This window comes from Oncorhynchus masou, chromosome 24 (assembly GCF_036934945.1).
Source record: "Oncorhynchus masou masou isolate Uvic2021 chromosome 24, UVic_Omas_1.1, whole genome shotgun sequence".
Classification (NCBI taxonomy): Eukaryota; Metazoa; Chordata; class Actinopteri; order Salmoniformes; family Salmonidae; genus Oncorhynchus; species Oncorhynchus masou.
The window spans coordinates 107,460,359-107,483,595 of NC_088235.1; the positions used below are offsets into that span (position 1 = coordinate 107,460,359).

The window sequence follows — 23,237 nt, forward strand, 5'->3', positions numbered from 1 at the left end:
CTCTGATTCTAATTTAATTGAATCAATTTAATTTAATAAAATCTAATTTACTCTAATCGAATCTAGTCTACTCTAATCTACTGTAATACAATGTACTCTAATCTAAACAAATCTACTCTAATATAATATTTATTATTTGAATTGTTCCCTGGAATATTATCCCATACACCATCAAGCCTTCTCATCCCACTGGACACAGACGCCAAATCAACATCTTTTCCTCGTGGATTCAATTTAATTGACAAGGAAACAACGTTGATTCAACCAGTGTGTGCTCAGTGGGAAGTTAGTGGTGCTGGGGATGACATGATCAAAGTTCACTATAAAGAAACATAACGTCTATTTTTTACAATATCAAAGCAGCCAGACAATATCTAGTAAAATGTCCTTGTGGTCCTTGCCAAGTATTTCAAATGCATCATTGTTACTGAGTGTCATAGATGTGTTCATTGCATTCTACACATTGAGGCAGGAATATTGACCTTCAATTCTCATATGCAAGAAAAAGTTAAATGTAACATTGTGTGCTTTGTTCAGTTGGTAGGTTAATGTGAGGTAAACCCTGGCATGCTCTCAAGGTGTAGAAGACAATAAAACATGAACTTTAAATAGATTTTGGCCCTTCCCTTTTGCCCCTGGATAATATGGCTTTACGATAAAAGTTTGTCTTGCTGGAACAAACATAGCTATGTCAATAGACAGTAAACAGACAGGTTTATGTGAGGTTTATGTCAGTACACATTTGTTCAGCATATTTGGTGATTCATCAATGACATTACAAATGGAGCTTATCATCATTACAATCAACATTCAAAGTATTTGCTACCTGTCAAAATGTCTTTCTATCTCTCAATCTATGCTCTTCAGATTAGATATGTCTCTATATGGCTGAGCAAATGATTTGCACTTTTAAATTAGTTTTGATTTGCTCAATTAATGAATAGACTGAACCAATGCAGTTCCTACATTGAGCATTTTCCTCAGTGTTTCCCCTCCCCGCAATGTAGGTTTGATTGAATTCTAGTATTTTGGGTCAGTCCCTCTGGACAGTGGTTCTCTTCAGTGCTCCCTGGGGGCTGGAACTCTGTAGACAAACATTAACTTTGGGATAGACACTGTTTATATATGTTCTACTCCTTCCACTTTTACTGCATCTACCATTTGATCAACATGAAATCCTCTCTGACTCTGCTGTGTCTGGTGGTATGGGTGAATGTGGATGCTTCATCAGCTCAGACTGGTAAGGATGTGTTTTCCTTCACTTTCTCACATGCTTGTAGTGATCACATTGTGTTAGTATCCACCAATTGCTCTGTAAGACACTGACTAGACTAAACAAAGTGAGCAAACGTAACTGATGTGTTTACTTTGCTACATTTAGATACTATTGTACATCATCATAGGGAAACAGCACATTACTCTTCTGATACGCAGGGAAAGTGACGACAATTTCTGACTTCAATTCCATATTCACTTTTTATGTTGTTGACAGAACTTCAGGAATATAAAGTCAGCAAAAAAAGAAACATCCTCTCACTGTCCACTGCGTTTATTTTCAGCAAACTTAACGTGTAAATATTTGTATGAACATAACAAGATTCAACAACTGAGACATAAACTGAACAAATTCCACAGACATGTGACAAACAGAAATGGAATAATGTGTACTGCAGTGCATCTCCTCCTCATGGAGGACAAGCTGTCGTCATCATACCCTGACGTTGGACATATACCCTGATGAAGACAGCTTGTCTGTCAAAACGTTGGACATAAATATTTTTGCATCTGATCTCCTAGAGTGTGCGGCTCTCCTTTATTTTTTAAGTGTTCCACTCCGCTAGCCGGCACCTAAAAAAAAATACAACTACACAATGAAACAAATATATAAAGAATATATAAAGAATGATAGTAAAACTTTATGGAGCACCTTAAATCAAAATGTTGGGGAAAAAAGCCAACTCGGCTCCTTCATTCATTGAATCAGATGGCTCATTCATCACAAAGCACACTGATATTGAAACCTTCTTTAATGACCTTTTCATTGGCAAAGAAAAGCAAATTTAGGAGTGACATACCAGCAACAAACACTGGCACGACACATTCAAGTAGATCGGACCAAAAGTACAACAATTGTAAAGTCAAGAGGTGTGGAAGAGGTGAAAAAAATATTTTTGTCTGTCGACAATGACACACCTCCGGGGTCTGACAATCTGGATGGAAAATTACTGAGGATAATAGCAGATGATATTACCACATCTTCAATGTAGGCCTACTAGAGAGCGTGTGCCCTCAGGCCTGGAGGGACGCTAAAGTAATCCCGCTACCCAAGAATATTAAAGCCCCCTTTACTGGCTCAAATAGCTGACCAATCAACCTGTTACCAACCCTTAGTAAACTTCTGGAAATAATTGTGTTTGACCAGATACAAACCTCGTCCACAGGCTATTGCACACATATAAGCCTGGGATATCAACCATTCAAAGTTGGCCTTAGTGGGAGTGACCATAGAATTGTATGGGAATGACCTTCCTGAATAAAGTATTTGTTATCATGTCCTTTGACAGCAAAAAGTTAACACAGCCACAAAGTCATCAACTCTGCCCAGTTCCACAATTTCTCTTCTTCGAGTTTCAGTTTAAACCTAATACTAACCTTTACCACACTGCTCACCTTATGCCTAACCCTAACCAATTTTGACTTTGTGGTTTTGCTATCTAGTGGAAACCATTCCCCTAGCCTCAAGAGAGAGAAAAAACAACAAGCCCTAATTTCCAGCAAGCTAATTATCGAAGGACAGAGCTAGTTAATGGCTTCACACAGATGAATAAAGACTACACACTTATAATCTTTGGTCGATTGTGGGGAAAATATCCCAATAAGAGCTACAAACACAATCTCTTTACTGCCAAGACGTCTGGCCGACTAATGCACAAGACACATGGGGGAAGTTCTTAAGGTGATGATTGGTTGGTAGATTAAGCCAATGAGTAATGCACTGGGAGATTATTTTATCATATTTGACATAGTGGGTTATGTCACATTGGACATTGGTGATTATTTCACACAGTTACGTCCCATTTATGAACCATTTATAAAGCATGACATACTGTTGTAGATGATTTGTAACACATTATGTAGTGCTGATGAACGCATCATGAGGCCTTAATAAACTGAATGTCATTTGAAGCGGGACCGTCTCAGTCAATGTAGTTAGTTGCACTTTGATAGTTCAAACATGCTGTGCTTCATCTGCAGAGTACTGTGGTAAGCCTGAGGGTGAAGGGAGGAGAATGCGGACGATTCCTGATCGAGAACGTTATGAAAATGGGGACCAAGTGGAGTATGGATGTCTTGCAACTTGTAAGAACGGAGAGTGGGATAAGACCATCAAGGGCAAAGGTCAGTTTAAAGGGGCAATCTGCAGTTGCTACACCCATTGTTGGACTTCTAAATGAGTTACATGTACCAAATGATTCTTCAAGAACATAACTTATAAATGACTCATGAGCTCAGATGCAATACAATCATTATATTCTGATGTGCTCTGCAGAGATTTATTTTTATTTTACCTTTATTTAACTAGGTAAGTCAGTTAAGAACAAATTCTTATTTTCAATGACGGCCAAGGAACAGTGGGTTAACTGCCTTGTTCAGGGAAGAACGACTGATTTTTACCTTGTCAGCTCGGGGATTCAATACTGCAACATTTCAGTTACTAGTCCAACGCTCTAGGCTATGCTGCCGCCCCAAATTGTGAGAACAGTGCGCAACACATCACATCCGGATTACACTTTGATTCAATTCTGATCTGAGTAATTGTTTGATGTTATTATTTTTATTTTTTTACTTCCATTCGAACAACTTAAGTCTATATTTTGCTTGCCCGACTATTTTGATTTTCACTTGACCCCCCGTACAAGCTTTAATGTCGAACCTTGCAATTGGATTGATATTTTCACACAGAGTAACACATTACACTGTTTTTACAAGATGTGGTGGAAATGGAGGAGCCAAAAGAGTGTATGGAGGAGGGTATTTGTCCATGTCTGTGCTTCACTTGCAGATTACTGTAGTAAACCTGAGGGTGCAGACACCAGAATGTTGCTGATTCCTGACCGAGAGAGATATGAAAATGGGGACAAAATAGATTATGGATGCCTTAGCGGCCCAAACACAGGCTCAAGAGGAAAAGCAACTTGCAAGAACGGAGAGTGGAGTAAGACAATCGAGTGTCAAGGTAAGTCTGTAGGACTGTATTTTAAAGTACAGAAAGTACCAGGTATTTACATGAACATATGGTAATTAGACAATTATAACCTATTAATAATTGATTCATTTGAAGGTAGTTACCAGAAAAAAAATCTTCACATTTTAACATTTAATCAGGCAAGTCAGTTAAGAACAAATTCTTATTTAAAATGACGGCCTACCGACGAACAGTGGGTTAACTGCCTTGTTCAGGGGCAGAATGACAGATTGCTCTTTGATTTGATCCAGCAACCTTTCAGTTACTGGCCCAACGAGCTAACCACTAGAATAATTAGCCCATTGCGAGAGGTGATGACACAGCAGTCCAATTACTGCATGTCCATGATTTGGAGGGCACTTCCACCACCCAGAGCCTTTTTATATTAATCATTATCACAAGAACTGTGTGATGTTTCCTGTGATTCTACTGCAAGAGATTGAAAATAATATGTTTGCGTATTCCAGCATTTTGGATCAGTCCCCCACTCTTCAGTGCTCCCTGGGGGCTGGAACTCTGTAGACAAACATTAACTTTGGGATAGACACTGTTTATTTATGTTCTACTCCTTCCATTTTTACTGCATCTACCATTTGATCAACATGAAATCATCTCTGACTCTGCTGTGTCTGGTGGTATGGGTGAATGTGGATGCTTCATCAGCTCAGACTGGTAAGGATGTGTTTTCCTTCACTTTCTCACATCCTTGTAGTGATCACAATGGTATGAACATACAAACGTCTGTATCGGTCCACTAATACAGGCAGCAATGGCCAGGACCATCCCTGAATACAGGACTGGTAAAGGTACTTTTATAATCACACCTATGTCTTCCTAGAGCCCAAGGATTTCTGTGGACCACCTCCACATCTCATGAACGGAGACACGATGGGCGGTACCAGAGAACGCTACAGAAATGGAGAATCAGTTCAATATTTCTGCCAGAAATACTACATCCTTGATCCACCTTCAGCGATAAAGACGTGTCATGATGGGATCTGGATAGGACCGATAACCTGTCTGAGTAAGTAGCCGTCTAAAATAACATTGGCCCAAAGTCTCGCTTGCTAACTCCCCTTTAACGATTGGAATGGAATTCAAGTTCAATTGATTATTATTTTAAAATGCATCTAGAATTGAAAGGTAACTGTTGAACCATGCTCCTGAGGCATTGACAAGTGGTATTCCTCAAGGATCTATGGGTATTGTTATGAACTTGAGTGAAGACCCAAACGCGGTTTTAACAGAAAACAGAGTTCTTTAATAAAAAACAGGAATGGCATAAATCCTCTTCCAACGTAGTCAATGGAACAAAAGAACGTAGTATAATGCAGGTTGCACCTGCCATGCAGACTCCGACAGGACAGGACAAGGTGGAAGCAAACGAGACGACAGCTTGCTTCTGGCATCAAAAAACACAAACAAGAATCAGACACTGAAAGTAGCAGGAACAGAGAAAGAAATAGAGACCTAATCAGAGGGGGAAGAGAGAACAGGTGGGGAAAGAGAGAATGAGCTAGTTAGGGGAAATGTAGAACAGCTGAGGGATGAGAGACAGAGAAGGTAACCTAAAAAGACCAGCAGAGAGAGAGAATGAAGAGAAAGGACAGGAACAGACATAACAAGACATGACAGTACCCCCACTCACCGAGCGCCTCCTGGCGCACTCGAGGAGGAAACCTGGCGGCAACGGAGGAAATCATCGATCAGCGAACGGTCCAGCACGTCCCGAGAGGGAACCCAACTCCTCTCCTCAGGACCGTACCCCTCCCAATCCACTAGGTACTGATGACCACGGCCCCGAGGGCGCATGTCCAAAATCTTACGAACCCTGTAGATGGGTGCGCCCTCGACAAGGATGGGGGGAGGGACGAGCGGGGGCGCGAAGAACGGGCTTAACACAGGAGACATGGAAGACCGGGTGAACGCGACGAAGATAGCGCGGGAGAAGAAGTCGCACTGCGACAGGATTAATGACCTGGGAAATACGGAACGGACCAATGAACCGCGGGGCCAACTTGCGAGAAGCTGTCTTAAGGGGAAGGTTCTGAGTGGAGAGCCATACTCTCTGACCGCAACAATATCTAGGACTCTTGGTCCTACGCTTATTAGCGGCCCTCACAGTCTGCGCCCTATTACGGCAAAGTGCCGACCTGACCCCCTTCCAGGTGCGCTCGCAACGCTGGACAAAAGCCTGAGCGGAGGGGACGCAGGACTCGGCGAGCTGAGATGAGAACAGCGGAGGCTGGTACCCGAGGCTACACTGAAAAGGGGATAGACCGGTAGCAGACGAGGGAAGCGAGTTGTGGGCGTACTCTGCCCAGGGGAGCTGTTCTGACCAAGACGCAGGGTTACGAAAAGAAAGACTGCGTAAAATGCGACCAACAGTCTGATTGGCCCGTTCGGCTTGACCGTTAGACTGGGGATGAAAGCCGGACGAGAGACTGACGGAAGCCCCAATCAAACGGCAAAACTCCCTCCAAAATTGAGACGTGAACTGCGGGCCTCTGTCGGAAACGACGTCAGACGGAAGGCCATGAATTCGGAAAACATTCTCGATAATGATCTGAGCCGTCTCCTTAGCAGAAGGGAGCTTATCGAGAGGAATGAAATGAGCCGCCTTAGAGAATCTATCGACAACCGTAAGAATAACTGTCTTCCCCGCTGATGAAGGCAGTCCGGTGATAAAATCTAAAGCGATGTGAGACCACGGTCGAGAGGGAATGGGAAGCGGTCTGAGACGGCCGGCAGGAGGAGAGTTCCCAGATTTAGTCTGCGCGCAGACCGAACAAGCGGCGACAAATCGACGCGCGTCACGTTCCCGAGTGGGCCACCAGAAACGCTGGCGAATGGAAGCGAGCGTACCCCGAACGCCGGGGTGGCCGGCTAACTTGGCAGAGTGGGCCCACTGAAGAACGGCCGGACGAGTAGGAACGGGAACGAACAGAAGGTTCCTAGGGCAAGCTCGCGGCGACGGAGTGTGAGCGAGTGCTTGCTTTACCTGCCTCTCAATTCCCCAGACAGTCAACCCGACAACACGCCCCTCAGGGAGAATCCCATCGGGGTCGGTGGAGACCTCAGAAGAACTGAAGAGACGAGATAAAGCATCAGGTTTGGTGTTTTTGAGCCCGGACGATAAGAAATAACAAACTCGAAACGAGCGAAAAACAGAGCCCAACGAGCCTGACGCGCATTAAGTCGTTTGGCTGAACGGATGTACTCAAGGTTCCTATGGTCAGTCCAAACGACAAAAGGAACGGTCGCCCCCTCCAACCACTGTCGCCATTCGCCTAGGGCTAAGCGGATGGCGAGCAGTTCGCGATTACCAACATCATAGTTACGTTCTGACGGCGATAAGCGATGAGAGAAAACGCGCAAGGATGGACCTTGCCATCAGAGAGAGCGCTGAGAAAGAATGGCTCCCACGCCCACCTCTGACGCGTCAACCTCAACAACAAACTGTCTAGAGATGTCAGGTGTAACAAGAATAGGTGCGGATGTAAAACGATTCTTAAGAAGATCAAAAGCTCCCTGGGCGGAAACGGACCACTTAAAGCACGTCTTAACAGAAGTAAGGGCTGTGAGAGGAGCTGCCACCTGACCGAAATTACGGATGAAACGACGGTAGAAATTAGCGAAGCCCAGAAAGCGCTGCAGCTCGACGCGTGACTTAGGAACGGGCCAATCAATGACAGCCTGGACCTTAGCGGGATCCATCTTAATGCCCTCAGCGGAAATAACGGAACCGAGAAAAGGGACAGAGGCGGCATGAAAAGTGCACTTCTCAGCCTTCACATAAAGACAGTTCTCCAAAAGGCGCTGGAGGACGCGTCGCACGTGCTGAACATGAATCGAGAGAGACGGTGAAAAAATCAGGATATCATCCATGTAAACGAAAACAAAAATGTTCAGCATGTCTCTCAGGACGTCGTTAACTAGTGCCTGAAAGACAGCTGGAGCGTTAACGAGGCCGAAAGGAAGAACCCGGTATTCAAAGTGCCCTAACGGAGTGTTAAACGCCGTCTTCCACTCGTCCCCCTCCCTGATGCGCACGAGATGGTAGGCGTTACGAAGGTCCAATTTGGTGAAAAACCTGGCTCCCTGCAGGATCTCGAAGGCTGAAGACATAAGAGGAAGCGGATAACGATTCTTAACTGTTATGTCATTCAGCCCTCGATAATCCACCCATGGGCGCAGGGACCCGTCCTTCTTCTGAACAAAAAGAACCCCGCGCCGGCGGGGGAGGAGGAGGAGACTATGGTACCGGCGTCGAGCGAAACCGACAAATAATCCTCGAGAGCCTTACGTTCGGGAGCCGACAGAGAGTATAATCTACCCCGGGGGGAGTAGTTCCCGGAAGGAGATCAATACTACAGTCATACGACCGGTGTGGAGGGAGAGAAGTGGCCTTGGAACGACTGAACACCGTGCGCAGATCGTGATACTCCTCCGGCACCCCTGTCAAATCGCCAGGCTCCTCCTGTGAAGAAGAGACAGAGGAAACAGGAGGGATAGCAGACATTAAACAGGTTACATGACAAGAAACATTCCAGGATAGGATAGTATTACTAGACCAATTAATAGAAGGGTTATGGCGCACTAGCCAGGGATGACCCAAAACAACAGGTGTAAAAGGTGAACGAAAAATTAAAAAAGAAATGGTTTCGCTATGATTACCAGAGAGAGTGAGGGTTAAAGGCAGCGTCTCACGCTGAATCTTGGGGAGAGAACTACCATCTAAAGCGAACAAGGCCCTGGGCTCCCCTAACTGTCTGAGAGGAATGTCATGTTCCCGAGCCCAGGTCTCGTCCATAAAACAGCCCTCCGCCCCAGAGTCTATCAAGGCACTGCAGGAAGCAGATGAACCGGGCCAGCGGAGATGGACCGGAAAGGTAGTGCGTGATCCAGAAGGAGAGGCCTGAGTAGTTGCGCTCACCAGTAGCCCTCCTCTTACTGATGAGCTCTGGCCCTTTACTGGACATGAGGTGACAAAATGACCAGCGGAGCCGCAGTAGAGACAGAGGCGATTGGTGATTCTCCGTTCCCTCTCCTTGGCCGAGATGCGAATACCCCCAGCTGCATAGGCTCAGCATCCGAGCCGGCGGGGAGGGTGGCAGTGATGCGGCAGGTGGCAGTGATGTGGAGAGGGGAGCAACGGAGAACGTGAGCTCCTTTCCACGAGCTCGGCGACGAAGATCAAACCGTCGCTCTATGCGAATAGCGAGAGCTATTAAGGAGTCCAGACTGGAAGGAACCTCCCGGGAGAGGATCTCATCCTTAACCTCGACGTGGAGACCCTCCAGAAAACGAGCGAGCAAAGCCGGCTCGTTCCAGTCACTAGAGGCAGCGAGAGTGCGAAACTCAATAGAATAATCCGTTATGGATCTATTCCCCTGACATAGGGAAGACAGGGCCCTGGAAGCCTCCTCGCCAAAAACAGAACGGTCAAAAACCCGTATCATCTCCTCCTTAAAGTCCTGATACTGGTTAATACACTCAGCCCTCGCCTCCCAGACTGCCGTGCCCCACTCACGCGCCCGTCCGGTAAGGAGAGAAATGACGTAGGCGATGCGGGCTGCGCTCCTGGAGTAAGTGTTGGGCTGGAGAGAGAACACCACATCACACTGAGTGAGGAATGAGCGGCACTCAGTGGGCTCCCCAGAGTAACACGGCGGGTTGTTGATCCTGGGCTCCGGAGACTCGGAAACCCTGGAAGTGGGCGGTGGATCGAGGTGGAGTTGGTGAACCCGTCTTGTGAGGTCGGAGACTTGGACGGCCAGGGTCTCAACGGCATGTTGAGCAGCAGACAATTCCTCCTCGTGTCTGCCTAGCATCGCTCCCTGGATCTCGACGGCGGAGTGAAAAGGGTCCGGAGCCGCTGGGTCCATTCTTGGTCTGATTCTTCTGTTATGAACTTGAGTGAAGACCCAAACGCGGTTTTAACAGAAAACAGAGTTCTTTAATAAAAAACAGGAATGGCATAAATCCTCTTCCAACGTAGTCAATGGAACAAAAGAACGTAGTATAATGCAGGTTGCACCTGCCATGCAGACTCCGACAGGACAGGACAAGGTGGAAGCAAACGAGACGACAGCTTGCTTCTGGCATCAAAAAACACAAACAAGAATCAGACACTGAAAGTAGCAGGAACAGAGAAAGAAATAGAGACCTAATCAGAGGGGGAAGAGAGAACAGGTGGGGAAAGAGAGAATGAGCTAGTTAGGGGAAATGTAGAACAGCTGAGGGATGAGAGACAGAGAAGGTAACCTAAAAAGACCAGCAGAGAGAGAGAATGAAGAGAAAGGACAGGAACAGACATAACAAGACATGACAGGTATAGTGATAACATTCATTAAAATGAAAAACAACTAAATATCTTCGGCCCTTGAAGGACACATTCACACACTGTTTCCTGTACCATCTTCTCGTTGCAGAACCCTGCACTGTGGACGAAGAGCTGATGAACACACAGAACATCCAATTTAAATATGCTCCGGAATATCAAACTAAAGTCTATGCCACACATGGGGATCATATAACTTTTAAGTGTACTGGTCATCTTAGACTGAGCCCAGGTAGCGTTGATTTTCGTCAGGAGTGTGTAAACGGGGTCATGAACTTGCCTCATTGCCAAACCCCTGTCAATAGTTTGCTCAAAATATTTTCAGATTCATTGTCTAAATAAATGTATGGCTATTCATGATTGTCCAACATGAAATAAACTGCTGCTGGTTCATATTTACTCATCTTGTCATGCATAGGTGTAATAGGTGGCAGGGAAGTCAGGAGCAGGAGAGTCAAATGGAGTGTGGAGTGTGGAGTGTAAAATGGAGTCTTTTAATAAAGTCCACGGAGTATGGTCCATAACACTAAAAGTACATAACAAACAAACATGGGTACAAAGACCCCGCCGCGCACCTATACAACAAACACACTACACTGACAATAAAACAATCTCTGACAAAGACATGAGGGGAAACAGAGGGTTATATACACAACAGGTAATGAATAGGATTGAAAACAGGTGTGTGGGAAGACAAGACAAAACCAATGGAAAATGAAAAAAGGATCAATGATGGCTAGAAGACCGGTGACGTCGAACGCCGAGCACCGCCTGAACAAGGAGAGGCAACGACTTCGGAAGAAGTCGTGACACATCTTGATTATTTTAATTGTTCCATGGAATAAAATTATCACACACACACACAACACCAAGCTTTCTAACATTAGTGGTGTGGGAATGAATTTCTCAAAGTTCAAAATGCAAATTAATTAATTAAAAATCATACAATGTGATTTTCTGGATTTTTTTTTCTGGATTTTAGATTCCCTCTCTCACAGTTGAAGTGTACCTATGATAAAAATTACAGACCTCTACATGTTTTGTAAGTAGGAAAACCTGCAAAATCGGCAGTGTATCAAATACTTGTTCTCCCCACTGTACATGCACGTATGCATACATATTCACATATATACATACACATACCTATATAGATATACATACTGTTAAGAATATACGTTTATTATTCCCTGCAAACCCTACCACCCTTCCCCCAATTGGAGTAAACTAATAAACAGTTCGGCTTCCAGCTTCAGTTTATACATCTTATTCACATTTTACAGACACAATCTATTTTACAATAGTTATATTTTGTTTGTTTTTAGTCCTTCCTCTATTTCTGATGTCCATCCAGTTTGATGTATATTTGTAACTGTGCTGTTTCACAAACTTATGAACCTGTATCCATTTTACAGACCTCGAATGTTTTACATTGGCTATCTTGTTATAAGTCCCACCCTACAGCTCCATTCAACCCCTCCCATCTATCGCTCAACATCATCCATTTTGGATTTCTATTTGCCATATATTTTTCAACTGTGCTGTGATGCTTCACAAAAGTAGTGAACCTTTCTATTCTCATAGCTTCTACATATTGTACATTAAAAATAAACATGTTTGCTAATATAATTATTATATTATTGATTGACTGACTATGGCTTTTCAAATCACCCGGTATTGCTATTTGCAGCGTTAGTTCTAGGCAAATGTTGCAATTCTTCAGCCATTCCTGGACCTGTGACCAAACACGAGCTACATATGGACAATACCAAAATACATGATCTAATGACCCTGCCTACAAGCAGCAGAATCTGCAGAGCTGGGAAGATTGTATCCCCCATATATATAACATTTTATTTGTTGCAAGAATTTTGTATGGTAATTTAAATTGAAAAATTCAAAGTTTTGAATCCGGCTTTGTTTTGCATATCTATTCATAAACCATGTGCCATGGAATGAGTAGATCGAAAATCTCTTCCCAACTATTTTGCAATTTATATGGCACAGCTGTCAGTTTGTTGGTCCTTAAATGAAATTGGTATATGTTTTTATTAATCACACTTTTCTTTAACCATTTATGTTCTTTAATACAGGGCCGACATACAAGTTCCTTCATTTTTCCCCCTTCTACTTGCCTCTTCCATTTTTGTGGTAAAGTTGCAATTAATGGGTTATAATTTTGGGTGGAGCAGACATTTCCATATGTCTGTGTTAGCTGCATGTGTGACATAACTCCACCAGTCCTATTTATGATATCATTCACTAAAATTATACCTATGTTTTTACCGCAGTGAAGGTTTGATTAAATTCCATGTATTGGAGTTTTTCTGGTATTTTGGGTCAGTCCCACTGGACAGTGGTTCTCTTCAGTGCTGCCTGGGGGCTGGAACTCTGTAGACAAACATTAACTTTGGGATAGACACTGTTTATTTATGTTCTGCTCCTTCCATTTTTACTGCATCTACCATTTGATCAACATGAAATCATCTCTGACTCTGCTGTGTCTGGTGGTATGGGTGAATGTGGATGCTTCATCAGCTCAGACTGGTAAGGATGTGTTTTCCTTCACTTTCTCACATCCTTGTAGTGATCACAATGGTATGAACATACAAACGTCTGTATCGGTCCACTAATACAGGCAGCAATGGCCAGGACCATCCCTGAATACAGGACTGGTAATGGTACATTTATAATCACACCTATGTCTTCCGAGAGCCCAAGGATTTCTGTGGACCACCTCCACATCTCATGAACGGAGACACGATGGGCCGTACCAGAGAACGATACTGAAAGGGAGAATCAGTTCATCAGACTGCAAGTCTTACTAAACCCTTAATAGACTTTCATCCTACAAGACGTGTCCTAGAGGGATCTGGATTGGAGAGATGACAAGCCTGAATTAGTTATATCTCTGAAACAACGTTTGCCTGATTCATATCCAATCACTCGCTCACATCCCTATGCTATGCCCATGCTCACTCACATTCACAGAACATGGTGGATTGTTAGGATCAATTCCCTTTCAAAGCCCCCCTGTGATGTTTGACTAGCCAGTGGCGATAATAAGGGCCTAGGGATTGGAGTGAGGGAGAAAATTGGAACGGGGCCCAACCTTAATGCCACCTGATCTTCAGGACACATTCACACACTGATTCCTGTACCATCTTCTCGTTTCAGAACCCGAGGCCCTTGTAACCGTATCCAGTTTGGGAGGAACAGCTGATGAACACACAGAACATCCAATGAGCATATTGGACAGAAAATAAAAATACACTCCATTTACCACATGGGGATCATATCACTGTTTAGTGTGCTGCTCATAGTAGACTTGGCCAGGTAGTGTTGGTTTTCATCAGCAGTGTATACATGGGGTCAGGACTTTGCCTCTTTGCCAATATTGATCTCAGCTTACGGAAAGTGATGACTCCTGTCTTGTTGGACAAACATGTAAGTCTTGTTGGACAAACAATAAGTTAAGAACAAATTCTTATTTTAACAAATTCTTATTTTCAATGAGAGCCTAGGAACAGTGGGTTAACTGCCTGTTCAGGGGCAGAACAACAGGTTTGTACCTTGTCAGCTCGGGGATTTGAACTTGCAACCTTCCACTTACGAGTCCAACACTCTAACCACTACGCTACCCTGCCTCCCCAATGATTGTCCAACATTAAATAAAGTGCCTCTGGTTCATATTTACTCATCTACTCTTCAGTTCATCGTTATCTGGGAATATTATCACCAGGTATTTCTTACAATATTGAAGCAGCCAGACAATATCTATTAAAAATATTCCTGTGGTGTCCTTTGCCATGTATTTCAACTACATCATCGTCACTGAGTGAATCTTGAACATTAAGGCAGGAATATTGACTTTCAAATCTCATATGCAAGAAAACGTTGAATGTTTTGTTTAGTTGGTAAGGTAATATGGGCTTAACCTCACTGGTAGATGAGACTCGCTCTAAACTATCCTCAGCCACATGCTTTAACCTCACTGGTAGATGAGACTAGCTCTAAACCTACAGTATATATACTATAATATTGTAGATATGTATATTATTTAGCTAAATCAATAATTGCAACACCAGTGGAAGAACAAGTATAGGATAATATAGTATAGTTTTACATGTTGTACCTTTTTGGGGGGTTTGACAGGACAAAAAGACACAAACCAACAGACATTCCACAAATACACATGCATCCTTCCACCTACTCCTCTCCACAGGACCTTGAGTACATACAGTGTCAAAGTTGTGATTTTAAGCTGTCAAGAGTTGTATTCCAAATGTCAATATTGTCTGATTTTGCATCATGCAGTTGAGAGATTGACAGTTCAAGTTGAGCTCTATGAATGAGGAAATTGCTGACGTGGCAGACTGTGTGGGGCTTGCCATCATAAGGCAACCATTCTCTTGGCTGCTGTTAGGCCAGCAAGCCAAATTCGTCTTTGCTTGTATATTAGGTTAAGTCATCATTAAGCAGAGGCACATTGGAAAGACAATATTAAAGTATATACAGTATAGTTCAACATACTACAAATGTTTTATTTAATTTAACCTTTATTTAGCCAGGTAGGCCAGTTGAGAACAAGTTCTCATTTACAACTGCGACCTGGCCAAGATAAAGCAAAGCAGTGCGACAAAAACAACAACACAGTTACACATAAACAAACGTACAGTCAATAGCACAATAGAGAAATCTATGTACAGTGTATGCAAATGTAGAAGAGTAGGGAGGTAAGACAATAAATAGGCAATAGAGGCTAAATAATTACAATTTAGCATTAACACTGGAAAGATAGATGTGCAGATGATGATGTGCAAGTAGAGATACTGGGGTGCAAAAGAGCAAGAGGATAAATAACAATATGGGGATGAGGTAGTTGGGTGGGCTATTTACAGATTGGCTGTGTATACGTACAGTGATCGGTAAGCTGCTCTGACAGCTGATGCTTAAAGTTAGAGAGGGAGATATAAGACTTCAGCTTCAGTGATTATTGCAATTTGTTCCAGTCATTGGCAGCAGAATACTGGAAGGAAAGGCGGCCAAAGTAAGTGTTGGCTTTGGGGATGACCAGTGAAATATACCTGCTAGAGCTCGTGCTACTGGTGGGTGTTGCTATGGTGACCAGTGAGCTGAGATAAGATGTGGCTTTACCTAGCAAAGACTTAGAGATGACCTGGAGCCAGTGGGTTTGGCGATGAGTACGTAGTGAGGGCCAGCCAACGAGAGCATACAGGTCGCAGTGGTGGGTAGTATACAGGGCTTTGGTAACAAAACGGATAGCACTGTGAGAGACTACATCCAGTTTGCTGAGTAACACATTGTACACGTCTAAACAAACTTCCATAACACATTGTATCCTTTACACATGTCTAAACAATATTAGGTAACACATTGGTTCCTTCATAAAGTACGTGATGACAGTCCATGGTGACATCTGCTTCATGGCCCACATGCCATCAGCCAACTCCAGTAGCTTTAATCCAGGGCTTGAGTTCAACGGTGGTGTATCCGATTAAGATTAGCCTCCTGCAGAGGAACATCTGCATACAGTCTGGCCACACCCACCACTTCCTCCCGGCCTTTGACTGGGCCTTTCTGCTCTCTAGCTGCTTGTGGCTGGGGCATCTTCCTGCCCTTCTTCCACTTCTTCTTCTTCTTGTTCTTCCTTGTTTCAGTGTTTCCAGAGTTCTGCTGGGAGACAGGTCATATTAACCAGAATCAGTCACGACAGAAGTGGTATCGGACTCATAAACCTTAAGCACCAACTGTTTGGGCCTCTTGCAGAAGAATTGTACTCTTGAAAATACATGGTTGTGGTGTTACCATTGTAAAAAATGTATTGAAGGGACGTAGGGCAACATGCCATTGTTGGTAAAGGTGTCAAACGATTGTAACATAAGTGTTTAGAGACACACTAATGCATTTTTGTAGGGATATTGGGGGACATTGGAAGCTTTTTTTGAGAGGAAAGATCAACTAAGTGAATTATCTGGGGGGCTGTGAAAAGTCTCAGGAGGGCAGTTCATATACAGTATGAATTGTTGTGTATGGCACCTTTCAAATCGTTCTCATACACAATAACACAAAAACCCCTGTAAACATCACCCTGCCCATTGACTTTGACAGATTTGGATTTGTGGAACCATATTTTTGTATTGTGTTATGATAATCTGCAGAGAGAAGAATGAGGTGGTTGTGTCATTACTGTTTTTGTTGTTGTTGCTTTTCAGTGTTCCTTGCTCTCCTTTGTCCCACAATCTTGTTGTGCACCATAACCGCAAGGTGTGCCTCTTCCCTCATGCTGGTGAATCCAAAATGCTGCCGCTTTAGGGTATTTTTCAGCAGAGCACTGTGGAAGGACTCCAGATTACCTGGGTTTTACAAAGAGAAAAGGTAAAAAGAGAAAGGGGTGAGACTTGTTTGATGACATGGTCTGAAAGGTACTCTGTGGTCCTCAGGCTACATCCAACCACCTAGAACCCCAAGCTCATTCCAGCTTGTTGTTAGGATAATTTTGACGTTTGTTATATATCGAACGAGCTTGGGGTTACAGGTGGTCATATAGAATGAGCTTGGGGTTACAGGTTGTTGGATGTTGCCTGAAGACCAAAGCGTATCTTTCAGACCATATAGTTCTGACAATATGCTGTAGCAGTCAGGGTGACATTTCCCTTTAAGGCGTGACCAGGCCCTCTAGTGGCCTGGGCCTGTAATAGTAGGTTGTTTTCTCTTCAGCTGTGCTGAAATACTGCAGTAGTTAGCTATCCTGGTAGACACTGAGGTCCTTCTGCTGCTGAGAAATATCTTTATCTTTCTAGATTTACAGCTTTATATTTTTCATGTGGCGCATATATATATACACACACACACACACACACACACGTGGCAAAAGAAATGAGGTTATATTCAAACAAAAATAATCCTTTTATAATACAAAGCAAAGGCGAAAGCAACACAATTGACAAATTCCTTGGAAAGAATCATTTCTGCATTCTCTTCATTAGCCCGTTGCAAGGGGTGATGACACATCAGTCCAATTACTGCATGTCCATGTGTGGGAGGGCACTTCCCCCACCCAGAGCCTTTTTTTATTGAGCCTTTTCACAAAAACTGTGTGATATTTTCAGTGATTCTACCGCAATAGATTGAAATCAATATTTTTGAGTATTCCAGCATTTTGGATCAGTCGCCCACTCTTCAGTGCTCCCTGGGGGCTGGAACTCTGTAGACAAACATTAACTTTGGGATAGACACTGTTTATTTATGTTCTACTCCTTCCATTTTTACTGCATCTACCATTTGATCAACATGAAATCATCTCTGACTCTGCTGTGTCTGGTGGTATGGGTGAATGTGGATGCTTCATCAGCTCAGACTGGTAAGGATGGGTTTTCCTTCACTTACTCACATGTTTGTAGTGCCCACATTTTGTTAGTATCCACCAATTGCTCTGTAAGACTGACTAGACTATACAAAGTGAGCAAACGTAACTGATGTGTTTGCTATGCTACTTTTATCAAATGCTGAACAACTAAATCAAATCCAATTTTAATTTGTCACATGCGGCAAATACCTCACCGTGAAATGCTTTACTTACGAGCCCTTAACCAACAATGCAGAGTTATGTCCTAAATACATTTATAAGGAAAAATAAGTAGATAAAAAAACAAGAAAGGGGCTATAAACAAGGGGTACCAGTACTGAGTAAATGTGTAGGGGTACGGGGATTTGAGGTAAGATAATATTTACATGTACTGTCAGTAGGGGTAAAGTGACGATGATAATAAACAGAGTAGCAGCAGCGTACGTGAACAGTGGGAAAGAATGTGTGCGTGATGAAAATATGCATTTGTCTGTGTCCGTGTGTGTTGGAGTGTCATTGTAGTATGTGTGAGTCTGTGGTTATATTCCAGTGAGTTTACATTGAGCCTGTGCAAGAGAGTCAGTGCAAAAAAATAAGTTTAAATAATAATAAAATAAGGGCTCAATACAAATAGTCTTGGTAGCCATTTCATTAACTGTTCATTGGTCTTATGGCTTGGGGGTAGAAGCTGTTAAAGGAGCCTTTTGGTCCTAGACTTGTCGTTCCAGTACCGCTTGCCGTGCGGTAGCAGAGAGAACAGTCTTTGACTTGGGTGGCAGGAGTCATTGACAATTTTTAGGACCTTCCTCTGACACCGCCTGGTATAGAGGTCCTGGATGTCAGGGAGCTAAGCCCCAGTGATGTAGTAGGCCATACGTACTACCCTCTGTAGCACCTTGCGGTCGGATGCCTAGTAGTTGCCATACCAAGTGGTGATGAAACCGGTCAGGATGCTCTCGATGGAGCTGCTGTTTAACGTTTTAAGGATCTGAGGCCCCATGCCAAATCTTTTCAGACTCCAGAGCCCTACTCACAACTGTTTTTGTATGTTTGGACCATGATATGTCCTTAGAGGTATGGACGCCAAGGAACTTGAAGCGCTCGACCTCCACTCCAGTCCCATGGATGTGAATGGGACGTGCTCGGCACTCCTTTTCCTGTAGTTCACAATAAGCGTGTTTGTCTTGCTCACATTGAGGTAGAGGTTGTTGTCCTGGCACCACACTGCCAGGTCTCTGACCTCCTTCCTATAGGCTGTCTCATCATCGTCGGTGATCAGGCCTACCACCATGTGTCGTCGGCATACTTAATGATGGTGTTGGAGTTATGTGTGGCCACACAGTCTTGGGTGAATAGACAGTACATGAGGGGACTAAGCACGCACCACTGAGGGGGCCCCGTGTTGAGGGTCAGTGTGGCAGATGTGTTATTGCCTAGCCTTACAACCTGGCGGCGAACCATCAGGAAGTCCAGGACCCAATCACACAGGGAGGGTTGAGACCCAGGGCCTTGAGCCTAATGATGAGCTTGGAGGGTACTATGGTGTTGAATGCTGAGCTGTAGTCAATGAACAGCATTCTTACACAGGTATTCCTCTTGTTCAGATGGGATAGGGCAGTGTGCAGTGTGATGGCGATTGCATCTTCTGTGGACCTATTGGGGCGGTAAGGTGACAGGTAAGGTGGATGTGATATGATCCTTGACTAGTCTCTCAAAGCACTACATGATGACAGAAGTAGGTGCTACGGGGGGATAGTCATTTAGTTCAGTTACCTTTGCCTTCTTGGTTACAGGATCAATTATGGCCATCTTGAAGCATGTTGGGACAGCAGACTGGGATAGGGAGAGATTGAATATGTCCGTAAATACATCAGCCAGCTGGTCTGCGCATGATCTGAGGACGCGGCTAGGGATGCCGTCTGGGCTGGCAGCCTTGCGAGGGATAACACATTTAAATGTCCTTGGGAGTAAGCAGCATTGGTGGCACTGTGTTATCCTCTGTCATGACGCTGGCCTGGAGGTAGGTTTATGACAGTCATAAATACCTCTCCCCCCCTTTTCCTCTCTCTACCCTACTGATGGGACTATTGAAAATCCCTTGGTTAACATAGAGATTCTGGGAACATCAGAAGGTGGGGGGAAAGGAACCATACTTTGGTAATCCGAACCAGTTGAACATATGCGTTGGTACTTAATGAATATGATGTCAGTTCAGATGTCATCTGAGACATTCTCATCAATGATAGGAAGACAAACGCTACAGTGGAAAGTCTACACATTATAGTTATCAGATTCACATGGAATTGTTGTGCAATTCAAATGTTTAAATATTAAATTATTGGTGAAGAGATGAAATGTAATTTTAGCTTCCAAATGAGAGATTTGGGTTTTCATAAAGCTAGGGCTCTGCTCAATAAGTGGCCCGCCCCTGTGAAGAGACATGGGCTGTAGACTGTGAAACACACCCTTCTCCCTCCACAAAAATGTAACCTCCTGTTCCGGGTACATTAGGATGACGATCCGATGTCAGAAGGGTTCAGATAATAACTACAGAACGAAGCCAACCTCAGCGTGAGCTTTGATTTCGAATGGTATGAACTTTGAACTCTTATTCACGACAGAAGTGAGACCTCCTAGCCGTTGAGTTAGCAACAGCAGCTGCAAACATGGGCTAGGAAAGAAAAGACAGAGTATCCCGTCTACCACACAATGACGTTACTACAACGTATCCAATTGACCACCGGAGACATTCTTCAAAGGATAAAGGACTTGGTTGGGCAACACGGCCTTCCATCCACCACCAACCTACCGAAGCGCAGCTCAGAGTAAATATTTACTGCATTTTCCTTTACCTAATGGGCGGTAATTTAAATTGCATAAGATTCTGTATTCACGATAGAGTAGCTGCCTACGGCCCGATAGAGACATCGCTTCTCCCTTTGTTCTCCAGTCTCTCCTCTCTTTCACTCAAACCCAGCCCCCTTTCCTTTGGGTAACCAGCTGTCATATCTGTTCCGTCCACTATGGATGTTTTCCTTTATGACATAATTTATAATCAAGGTATGATTCATTCGGTGTATGTGTAATTCTGTGTGATTAGTTAGGTATTTAGTAAATACATAATTAAACCCAACCCAATTTTGTATTGCTGATTCAACTTGTTAGCCAGGGTTCGTGAAGATAACCATGAATTTACAACTTTCAGATGAGACTGAAATAAGGTGACGATTAATATTGACTGCTATTGATGTAAAATATTACTAGGTCTTTAAGAGTTTATTCGGAAGATAATGGCTCTATAAATATTATTTTGTGGTGCCCCGACTTTCTAGTTAATTACATTTACATGATTAGCTCAATCAGGTAATACTAATTACAGAGAAAGGATTTTATAGAATAGCATGTCATCTCACTTAATCCGGCATAGCCAAAGACAGGACACCTCAAAGCGGAGAAAGAAGGTGTTTAGTTTGTTTGGAAGCAAGATGTAAGTGTCTGTGAAGTGGCTGGTTTTCTTTTTGTAGTCCGTGGTTTTCTGTAGACCCAGCCACATACGTCTCGTGTCTGAGCCATTGAATTGTTGTCATGCTGAAACAGGAAAGGGCCTTCCCCAAACTGTTGCCACAAAGTTGGAAGCACAGAAACGTCTAGAAGGGCATCATCATGATCATCAATATGGGTTGGGGCGGCAGGGTAGCCTAGTGGTTAGAGTGTTGGACTAGTAACTGAAAGGTTGCAAGTTCAAATCCCCGAGCTGACAAGGTACAATCTGTCATTCTGCCCCTGAACAGGCAGATAACCCAATGTTCCTAGGCCGTCATTGAAAATAAGAATTTGTTCTTAACTGACTTGCCTAGTTAAATAAAGGTTAAAAAATAAAGTGTTATCTAAGAATTTGGGCAATGACAACGTTTTTGTTTTGTCTCTGTAGTCCAGCACATTGGCTTTTAAAAGATTCAATGACAATGGGGTTAAAGTGCAGACTGTCAACTATTAGTTTTTTTAATTCATATCAAATGAACCATTTATAAAATTACAGCATGTTTTGAATAATGTCATGGTCCAAAGGATGTTGGGGAATATTGTTCTTTTCCCCAGTTATAAGAACTAGAGTTATGACCAAACATGATTTGGGGCTATTATTTGAAACTCGGGATCCAACAAGATATGGCTTGGTGACATAATAAGCAAGCAAAACAAAGATAATGCACGTACCTAAATATCCCAGGTCTCAAAATTATTTATTTTATCATCTTCACAAGTTCATTCATTTCACTTTTAGCTATCCCCAACAACTTACATTATGGGGATGACTAACTACGAGCCACCGCAACGTCAATGCGGTAGTAGCCCGCACTCCAGATTAGTCCCTTCTGCTGTGTAAAGACGTTGGTCAGGGTTAGCTTCTGACTAGCTCGCAACAGGATGAGCTAGCTAACGTCAGCATTATGCTACAGATTGACTGCAACTGGCTAGTAGCAACACTTTGTTAGCCTACAGAGCAAACGCCATTTATGGCGATAAAATATATGTATAACTTTACTTTTCGTACCATTACATGTTTCCTCAAGTTTGACGCAGAGTTTTTGTAGTTAGCCACCTTCCACCAAATTTGGTAAACAGAGCTTACATTCCATAGTTACACTGTCTCCTCTTCTCTGCTTGAAGCTGAAGTGTTCTTTGAGATGCGGCCAGGGATTTCCATCCTCGTGGTCTTCAGAAGACCCGGTCACTGGCTCTGTCTCTGTGTGTCTGTACTGTCTCCTGAACCTGCTCATTCTCGTTAGGCTCCATTTATTTTTCAAGTTGATTTGGAAACCTTTTTTTTTTCATGGCATGAAGCTACCTTTTTTTACTGTTATAAAATCCTGCTACCGATCATCATTTGGTTTGCATACACAGCTGTGATTGGGCCTTTTTTGCGCAATGCGTGAAATTTAATTGTATTGGTCCATCTGGTCATGTTACTTGTCACTGACAAACAAGTGAACAGTTTTCGCTGCTACAAAAGGCGCAAACTTCATGTGCTTGCCATGATGATGTGTTTCCTTTTTCTGGATTGTACTCTGTAACGGATGGTTTTGAAAATGTACTTAAGTACTTTACTTATTTCAAAATGTACATTGTGTAGCGACCCGCACAGACAGCTGTGTGTTATGTGTTAGGCTAGGAGGTGGTTGTGTTGTACTGACCAGTACCCGGTGTTCGCGGGGTCCGACATGTCAATCAACCTGCTATCTGCCAATCACGGGAATGCCTGGAATGTTCTGATGCCGGGCATC

At 43.4% G+C, this 23,237-nt stretch overlaps 1 protein-coding gene across 2 annotated transcripts in view; it reads left to right on the forward strand.

Moving 5' to 3' along the window:
* Positions 1-1,082: 1,082 nt before the first annotated feature.
* LOC135513214 (complement factor H-like) overlaps positions 1,083-23,237 on the forward strand; it is a 31,428-nt gene continuing 9,273 nt past the window's right edge. The window contains exons 1-5 of one of the 2 annotated variants that reach the window (XM_064936019.1): positions 1,083-1,240; positions 3,256-3,399; positions 4,064-4,237; positions 5,085-5,270; positions 10,681-10,988. In XM_064936019.1, the coding sequence (XP_064792091.1) occupies positions 1,126-1,240; positions 3,256-3,399; positions 4,064-4,237; positions 5,085-5,270; positions 10,681-10,931 (870 nt within the window). In that variant the 5' untranslated portion in view covers positions 1,083-1,125 and the 3' untranslated portion in view covers positions 10,932-10,988. Of the gene's footprint in view, positions 1,241-3,255; positions 3,400-4,063; positions 4,238-5,084; positions 5,271-10,680; positions 10,989-23,237 lie in introns of those variants that run through there. The other variant, XM_064936018.1, reaches the window with a different exon arrangement.